At 48.0% G+C, this 8,866-nt stretch overlaps 1 protein-coding gene across 1 annotated transcript; it reads right to left on the reverse strand.

Moving 5' to 3' along the window:
- Positions 1–327: 327 nt before the first annotated feature.
- GNG10 (G protein subunit gamma 10) lies at positions 328–7,663 on the reverse strand. The gene is made up of 3 exons (XM_036330023.1): positions 7,508–7,663; positions 2,762–2,893; positions 328–1,264 (listed from the first exon to the last, which is right to left on the reverse strand). Exons 1-2 carry the CDS (start codon positions 7,586–7,588, stop codon positions 2,768–2,770), a joined length of 207 nt encoding a protein of 68 aa, XP_036185916.1. The 5' UTR covers positions 7,589–7,663; the 3' UTR covers positions 328–1,264; positions 2,762–2,767.
- Positions 7,664–8,866: the final 1,203 nt, after the last annotated feature.

The following is an 8,866-nucleotide window of genomic DNA, read 5'->3' on the forward strand; positions in this document are numbered from 1 at the left end:
TCGAATGAAAGGCATTCAGATTGCTTAGATTTGGAAGTTTAGTGGCCAGAACTTAAGGGAGTACCCACCTAATGGTTTCTGTTTTCTCTATTGTAACAATACTTACGCTCAAAAAATATTTTCATTTATTTACTTATGGTTTTACACATAGTTATTTCAAGAGCAAATGCCAACAATTGAGATATTTCTGTATGTTATACATATACGATTTATAAACTTCTACAAGTACTTATAACAAAACTTTGTATCTCCCACTTCCAGCATTCAATCTCACAAGCAAACAGAAATCTGTGAAACCTTAAAACAAAATCAGACACCAAACGTTGCTGTCATAGAAAATAATGAGTTAAGCAGAAACTTTATTTCCAAGCTCTTCAAAAATTATTACAAACACAAAGTATCCATTTTAGTGTCTCAAATGAAAGGCACATCATCAAAGTAAAACACTTATGACATTAAGAATCCATTTAGCTTGTAAGATTTTCACATTGCTTTGCTTTTAATCATTTGCAGTGTTCTGTAAGTCACATTTTAAACATTTGAAAGCTATGAGATAATGTAGTGGTTTTTTTTTAAGTATAACCACAACTATGAAGTCGAGGAACTTAAGAAGACAAAGATCAGATCTGTGGCATACACAAAACGGGGAGATCTAATATACAACACATTAATCTTTCCAAACAAGTTTGCTAAGAAACAGCTTCCATATTTAGTGTTAAAATAAAACAATCTTCTCACAAAAATCAAGACATCACTTGATTAATAAAGTCTGTTCTTTCCCCCACTTTTAACTGTCTTGCCTTCATTTTGAAATTATAAATTCATGAGAAAAGGACACATTTTGTTATGGTGTAAAAATCTTAGGAACAACAAATTACAAGTATTCAATTTTTTAATAAAAATGTTTTCCTTCCCAAAATGTAAACATCTAGTAAATAAAACATACATAATATTTCAGGTCTAGAAACACCAATAATTCACTTATGAAAGAGGTGCATTTTTGTATATTTGGTGGTAGGGTTTTTGTCTTAAGTATAAAGCACTTCACCAAACAAACTAGGCCATTATTATTTAAAAGTCTTCTCCTTCACCCAGTTTCCTAATTTGAGTTGAAACTCATCAATTTCTGTAGAATTTTGGCTATAGGACCAGGCCACAGGGAAGGTCTGAATATGTCATTTGGTTAGAGAAAAATGTTTTCGTGAGACTTGGAGGCAGTCATTCATCACTTTGTGCCTGAAGGCTTCCTTAGCGAACTTCTTTCCTAATGGAAAGAGAATTTGGTTCATTTTCACTTTAGTAAGATTTACACATGAAATTAACAGTCAGCATTTCATAGGACACTTTAGTATTCTCAAAGCAGAGAGTAACAAGTTAATTTAAAAAACCCATTCAAACCACGCCACTGAAGGAATAGCACCCATGAAAGTGCTCTGTAAAAAGAAAAATGCCATGCCAGCATGTAACTACTACTTTAATACCAAAAATGTGGGCATTTTTTATTAAAAGGTACAACAGTACCTGATAGTATGACTACTTCTTTTTAATATGCATAATTTCCTTTATATGTATGAAAACGGACCTAAGATGATTATTTACTGCATGAAAACCCATTCAAACACAAAATTTGTTGGCCCCAAAAGACTCTAATAATCTACTCACTGAACTCTTCCAAAAAAAGAAAAAAGGGAAAATGTGAATTAGACCCCACATAATGCATTAGAACCCATGACATTTCTAATATGCCACCAAAGAGAGATTTTCATTTCAATAATTGGCTTTTAAAGCTCTTTTAACCAGACTCACACTTTCCCCCAGTAGCTACATTAAAGCTTCCTCCATTAAAACACAGAGATAGCCTGGCCAGTTTGGCTCAGTGGTTAAGCGTCAGCCTATGAACCAGGAGGTCACTGTTCAATTCCTAGTCAGGGCACATGCCTGGGTTATGGGCTTGATCCCCAGTAGGGGGCCTGCAGGAGACAGCCAACCAATGATTCTCTCCCATCATTGATATTTCTCTCTCCTCCTCCCTTCCTCTCTGAAACCAATAAAATATTAAATAAGTGAGACAGAGATATATTCTGAAGCCTTTGAAAGACATCACAGCTGGTAGTAGGAACAACTCTCTTCCTCTGGGGAGTCCTTTGTCCCAAGAGCAGCAAGTGGGTTGACAGCACCAAGCAGCAAATGACAACTCTGGGATGGTGTAAGGACAGAGAGAGTAGGATTAAGGTCAAGCAATGACCACCAGCTAACTCGGTCAGAGAGCTCAAGTACATGAAGATATTAACATCTTATGAGTTAGTGCCCAAGAGGATTGAGACTCTCTTAATTAGATGCAATGCACAGGCAGGGTAAATAGAGATTAGAGTCACCCTTCAGGGATAGTTGTGCAACTCAGAGACAGGATTTATTCTCGGAGATAGCTGGTTATTGCACTGTATCCATTTTTCCTGTCTTGGTTCCCATGAACATTAAACCAAATTCATGCTGAAGGTCAAGTAAAAAACAAAAAACCAAAAATGAACCTATCTTAGTTAAAAGATATTGTCAGAGGTTCTTTTTCCTTTCATCATTACTCTTCTTTTAAAAGGAAACACTTTCCCACACTATTTGTGTACTTTTTTGTATGTTCAAAAGAATGCTTTCCTTTTTAATTCCCCCAAGAATACTAGATATTCAAAACACAGTTGCCCAAATCCTCTGGGAAGCCCTGTGATAGTGGCATGGCCCCAGGCCGGCACGGTGGATCAAGACTCACCAGTCTTCAGAGTAAAGCACAGGACCTGGGCTCCCGGAAGGGGTTGCTGCCCGCTGGAACTCCGACCAGCAGGGCATCCTTGCAGGCATTCTGCATGCAGTACTGCTGAAGCTCGGCAGCCGCCTGGGAGACCTGAAAACAAAGGACTGCAGCTTGACATGCCGCCCCCAGCCAGACCCACCGGGCAGCCCTTCCTTCGACATTCTGAAAATCGCGCCTGCAGCCTGACCACACTTTCTGTGGCTGCCGGAAGTCTTCCTTTTTGCTGAAAGTTCTAATAACTGAACTCCAAAGAGGAAAGGTTACAATTGCTATGAACTCTGATTCAGGATATTTTTGGTTGCTTATTCAACAAAAGAAAAAGCAGCGTCTCTGATGCATTTAGTATCCTAGTTCTGAGACTAAATTGGTAAAGAAATAGCTCATGCTAGTGTTTCCTTTACACATTTTCACTCATAAAGTATGCATGGATGTATCCCTGTTTGCCCAGTGAGCACACTGTTGAATGTACACAGGCTGGAGTTTTATCCGGTGTGCTCAGAACAAGTTCTCCCGCCTCGCTCGGGGCCAGGACAGCTTGTTGGTGAACAGGGCAGCCTCTGGAACCAGACTGCCTGGGCTCAGATTCAGCTGTGCCACTACCTGTACGGACATGGGCCGGTCTCTTAGTTTCTCAGTACTTGTTTTCTCATCGGTGAACTGTATTTAGTAACAGTACCCACTTCATGGGATTGATGTGATGGTTGAGTTAATGCAGGCAAAGCACTCAGAATAGTGCTGCCACACCATTAGCAATATATATGTGGCAGACTGCAGAAAAGTCACAGTATTTTGCAACTCCTCCCATCAAAAGCTGGAGCCTGCTTAGCCACTTCTCGAATCTGAGCTTGTTTGGTGACTTGCTTTGACCAGGAGAATGTAGTAGAAATAATGGGCAAGTTTCAAGCCTTGGCTAGAAGAGCCTTTGCAGTTCTTTCTCTCTCTTGCTGTGATTAGAATCCTAAAATCACCATCTAATACCACCAAGCCAGATGATCCGAGACCTTGTGGAAGAGCAGCAGAAAGCTAGCCCCCAGCCCCCTGCCTGCCAACCCCCAGCTACGTGAGTGAAGCCACCCCATATCACCCAGCCACCAGCCAACCCTCCATTTGACTGCAGATGCACAGTTGGGCGCACCAAAGATCAGAACTATACAGCTGAACCCAGCTTAAACTGCTGACCTAAGAATCGTTGAGTTAATGTTTTAAATCACAGCATTGGTTCCATGTTATTCTGCCTTTTTTCTTATCTTCCATTTGATGCATATTTGAAGGCTTTCTTCACTTCCCATTTTCCTTTTCATTTTTAAAAATATGTGTTTATTCATTTCAGAGAGAGGGAGAGAGATAGAAACATCAATGATGAGAGAGAATCATTGATCAGCTGCCTCCTGCATGCTCCTTACTGGGGATTGAGCCCGCAACTAGGGCATCTGCCCTGACCGGAATCAAACCTTGATCTCTTGGTTCATGGGTCGAGGCTCAATCACTGAGACCCACAGGCCAGGCACTTCCCATTTTTCTTGCATTGAAAGGTGCTTTGTGTAAAAACTCACCTATATTGTACAGAAATTATTCTAATTGCTGTTCAAGAATTACTACCACTCTGTGTTAATTTACCAAGCTTCCAAATAACTGGAAAATCAACTCATGTTACAGTTACAATCTCGTTTCTAGAATGCTTTTAGGAATTTTGGTTTCATTCATGTAATAATCATTTGTTACATAAACCTAAACACAAAACACTGTCAGAATAATGTTTAAGTTTACTTTTCCCTCAATAGAAGTTTTATCATTTCACATTAATTATAATTGGAGTTCATGGTTATATAGAACAGTTATTAATTCAAAAGACATTTGGAACCAATTGTGCTCATGCTTGCTACCTCTGTGTCAAAGGGAACAGGTGGACCCCACACATGAGTGGAAGGAGACTACCTCCCAGGGCCCCTTGGAAAATGGGACTAGCTGAACCCCTGCCTAACAACATGGTCAAAAAGTGAAGGTGAGAGGACACGCAGAGAAAATAAGAGTAAGAGTGGACAGCATTCCTCTAGCGCCGTGGTTCTCAACCTTCTGGCCCTTTCAATACAGCTCCTCATGCTGTGGCCCAACCATAAAATTATTGTCGTTGCTACTTCATAACTGTCATGTTGCTACTGTTATGAATCGTCATGTAAATATCTGATATGCAGGATGGTCTTAGGAGACCCCTGTGAAAGGGTCGTTCGAGCGCCAAAGGGGTCGCGACCCACAGGTTGCGAACCGATGCCTAGCACTTTAGATTGGGAGGACTCAAGCCCAAACTCTGGGGAGCTGTGGCCTGCTGCTGGAGGTGGGATAATGCCCACCCAGGTTACACAACCTCCCTTGGTTTCCGCCCATGCTCACCCAGCAACGTCTGAGAGGCTTCTCCAAAGCAAAGAAGGGGTGCTGGGATGGATATGGAGCATTCCAGTCACTAGGAAGGGAAACTAAACAGGTGGTGCCCTGGTTATTGACCAGCTAGCAAGTCTGTTGAGGAGAAGACATCTCTGGGTGCGCTGAGCACGTTCATCGAGCCCCGAGATGAGGAGGCCAGACCTTGGATTGCTGTGACTCCCTAAAGTGCTGCCTGTGAGAAGCCGCCAAGCACCCCAGGTCTGCTACCCTGAGCACATCCTCAGCTAAGTGTATTATCTGTGTGCCTTGAACAATTCTCTCAAATTCCCTAGATCTCGGTTTCATCTCCCATAATTATTTTTATTAACGTAGATAAGAATGGGTCCCCAGCTTCCTCACAGCGTAGGCATCTGGCTGTTTCCCTCTCCGCCTCAGGTCTCTGCATCCTCCCGAACACTTGCTACAACCCTCGTTTCAGCTCCCCGACCTCCTCTCCTCAACCTCCTCCTCCATGCCAGCAGTCACAGCCAAGGCCTGTTACCTGATCCACAACGGAAATGTTACACTCCAGCATCCTGCTGTCTGATCACAATTTCTCCTACCCATCGAGGGCGAGGGCGCCGCTTCCTCCCCAGGCTACACCTGCTCTTGGCTCTCAGAGAGAACGCCAGCTCCCTCTCCCTCCAGCCCAACACCAGGAGGTTCGCCCTGTTCCCTCTCTATCCAGCCCAGGCTTAGCCTCCTTCTGGGCGGTTGGACCCTCAAGCCCCTTGCCCTCCACACCCACTTCCATCTTTCTGGCATATCTTCCCTGCTAACCCACTTACTTGGATCAACCACCCTTCAGGCGGGCACTCAGACCCCTGGGTGGCCAAATGCTGCCGCGTGAGAGAAATCATAAAGGGTGCAAGGAGTCTCCACTCACAGCAGCCGGGTCTCCAACATCACGAGGTGTCTAGGGATGTGCCTGGTAAGAGAGACACTCCCCGCACCCCCCCCATCCCTCCAGGCACCCTCGCCCCACCCTCGCTCTGGGGGTTCCACTGGCTCCCTTTCCTCTGCCCCAAAGAAAACTGTTACCATACAAGTCCTCAAGTCCCTACCTAGAAACATCTATCTGTATACATATCCCCACCCCTCCTTTCTTCCTGTCTCAAAAGGTCCCCCGCAATCCCAGCACCCCCCCCCCCCCCGTCTCCTCTCCCTCCAAATCTCCTTCTCCATTTGTTCCTTTGCTCAACTCAAAAGAATGGCTTTTTGTTTCCTACTTTAAAAAAAGAAAAAGAAAAAGGTGTTTCCTCTCGAAAACCAGACTTCTCTTTAAGTGTGCCTACCGTATTACAATCCAGACTCTGCGCCTCCGCCTCCCGAAACCCCTTCGGCATGCCATACGCCTCTTTCCCCTGCTTTATGCGCTTCACATCACTTACTGCCTGACATTATCTTATGGTCAATGTTTCCTGTGTATCTTCGCCCCCAGAGTCGCCGGGTGCTCAGGACCTGGGATAGTGCCGGATCCGGAGACGCGGCCTGGAGGTCTGCAGAGGACGCTGCCTACACCGCTGTCACACAGCAGATGCCTTCGCCCGCGGACTGGACCCCCTCTGGACGCGGGGCTCGCCCCGGGCTTCCTCCGGCTCTGCTCTCGGCCTCCCGTCTGCAGGTGCCGGCTCCATGCCGGCCTCCCACCAACACGCCCTTCCCGCCCCCGTATCTTCCAATGCCTCCTTCAGCCTCGGCCTCTGCGCTTCGGCCCAGGGAGCCAAAGGCCTTCGGGACGTCGCCGCGAAGCCCCCGGACCCAAACCGGACCTCGCCGCCCCCTCCGTCCCTCCCCGCGCTCCCTCCCGGGGCGGCAGCCAGCGGCCGCGCCATCCCCGCGTCACGACGCCGGAGCCCTGGGCAGCGCCTCCGCTCTCAGCCCATCACCCAGGCCGTCCATTCATTCGCCGCCCCCGCATCTCCGGCCTCATCCTCGCGCCCCGACGGGGAAACGCCGAGGGGCGCTCGGTCCCCTCCCCGCGCGCCCCCGCGGACACCGCAAGCCCGTCTGGCCGGCCGGCCTCCTGGCCCTCCCCTCGGGCCCACGTCCCCGCCGCCCCGGGCGCTGGGTCCCGCTCGGCCCGGCGCGGGGCTCCCATCCCTGCGGGCCCAGCCGCGAGCCGGGCCAGCCCGCCGTCCTCCCCGCCGCCCCGCCCCGCGCGGCCTCGCCCCGGCCCCGGCCCCGGCCCCGGCCCCGCGCCCCGCGCCCGGCTCGGCGGCCGCCCGCCCGCGGCCCCACACGTCCTCCGTGCTGCGCCCCGAGAAGAGGGCGCCGGCGCCGCACCTTGATCCTCTCCACGCCGGCCTCCAGCTTGAGCTGCTCCACCAAGCGCTGCAGGGCGTACACGCTGGCCCCGGAGGACATGGCGGCGGGCGGAGCGGTCCGGTGAGCGGCGCGGCTGAGCGGGGGGCCGGGCCGGGCCGGGAGCGGGGGCCGCCCCGGGGCGGGGAAGCCGCTGGCCCGCCCCGCCGCCCGGCCTCGCCCAGCCGCTGCACCCTCGCCCGGCGGCCGCTCCCGGACCCCGATCCCCGCGGGGAGGAGCCAGGTAAGCGATAGCGACAGTTGGGTCGGAACTGCCGGGAACCCCAGCGCCTCCGCGTTCCACACACAGGAGGACGGCGCTGCGCCCGCGGCCTGCACGCTGCACGCTTCCCCGCTGTCACCTGCAGTTCCTCGCTCCTCTGCCCTGTACCTTCTAACGGCGGGTTATCTTTCCAGCAAAGGGGCTAAAAATCACTCTTCTCCATAAAAACAACGAAACCGGAAGGTGTTTCTGCCCATGTTACATGAAAACAGCAATTATACCTTTTGTTTTCTAAAATAATTCATAAGAAACAGGAAAACACATCGACTATCATGTGTGAAACAATGTTCCATAGAAAATTATTTCACTTCCTTATGCCCATTTTTAGAACTCTCCTGATTCACCAGCAGGTTTGTAGAGAGAGATTTTCATGGGCTTTTTTTTTTCTTTTTAAAATTTTTAGAGACAGAAGGGGGGAGAGCGTGCAAGCGAGAGAAACCTTGGTGTGCCCCAACCAGGAATCGAACCCACAACCTTGCAATGCACAGGATGATGCTCCAACCATTGTACCACACAGGCCAGCGCTTGAGGGGCATTTTGAGACTTGTGTAGGCAGTGGAATTTAGGGCTGCTTGATGTAACTTTTGAGCATTAAAAGTGTCCCTTCAGTAAATGTCGGCCTTCTACTAGTGAGTAGCTGATTATTCTGATGTCTCTGGAAGTTTCTTTCCTGAGTTGTCATCTTAGCTGCTTCACCTTGTACCCAAGGCAACAAGAGGCCAGCAGCTGCTTTTAAAACACACAACTCCAACCCTAAGGAGCATCGCTTTTTTCACTCTAGCACAGTCCTACACCTCGAACAAGGTGAGGAATTCAAACACCTACTAAAAGAGTAAAGAAACACGGGGTTTTAAATCATCAGTAGACACCCTCCTGCCCTGGATTTTAACAAATGAGAATGAATGGTTCCTGTTCCCTCTGAAGGTAAAAAAACATTTACTGAGCACTCATACTTGCCAGCACTTTCCTCCTATCTTATTTAATTCTCATAATAATCTACTCTCTATCCTAATCTTTAAAAGTTATGTAACAAAAGCAATATGTTAATCTTTGATTTA

This window comes from Myotis myotis, unplaced genomic scaffold, assembly GCF_014108235.1.
Source record: "Myotis myotis isolate mMyoMyo1 unplaced genomic scaffold, mMyoMyo1.p scaffold_m19_p_12, whole genome shotgun sequence".
In the NCBI taxonomy this organism is placed as follows: domain Eukaryota; kingdom Metazoa; phylum Chordata; class Mammalia; order Chiroptera; family Vespertilionidae; genus Myotis; species Myotis myotis.

What these genes read in the sequence shown, in the direction of transcription:
- GNG10 (XM_036330023.1), bottom strand. Translation starts at nt 7,588, where the DNA reads ATGTCCTCCGGGGCCAGCGTGTACGCCCTGCAGCGCTTGGTGGAGCAG. An exon ending in CCGGCGTGGAGAGGATCAAG is followed by an intron (nt 2,894 to 7,507) that starts GTGCGGCGCCGG and finishes CTTTGTTTTCAG; the next exon opens with GTCTCCCAGGCGGCTGCCGA.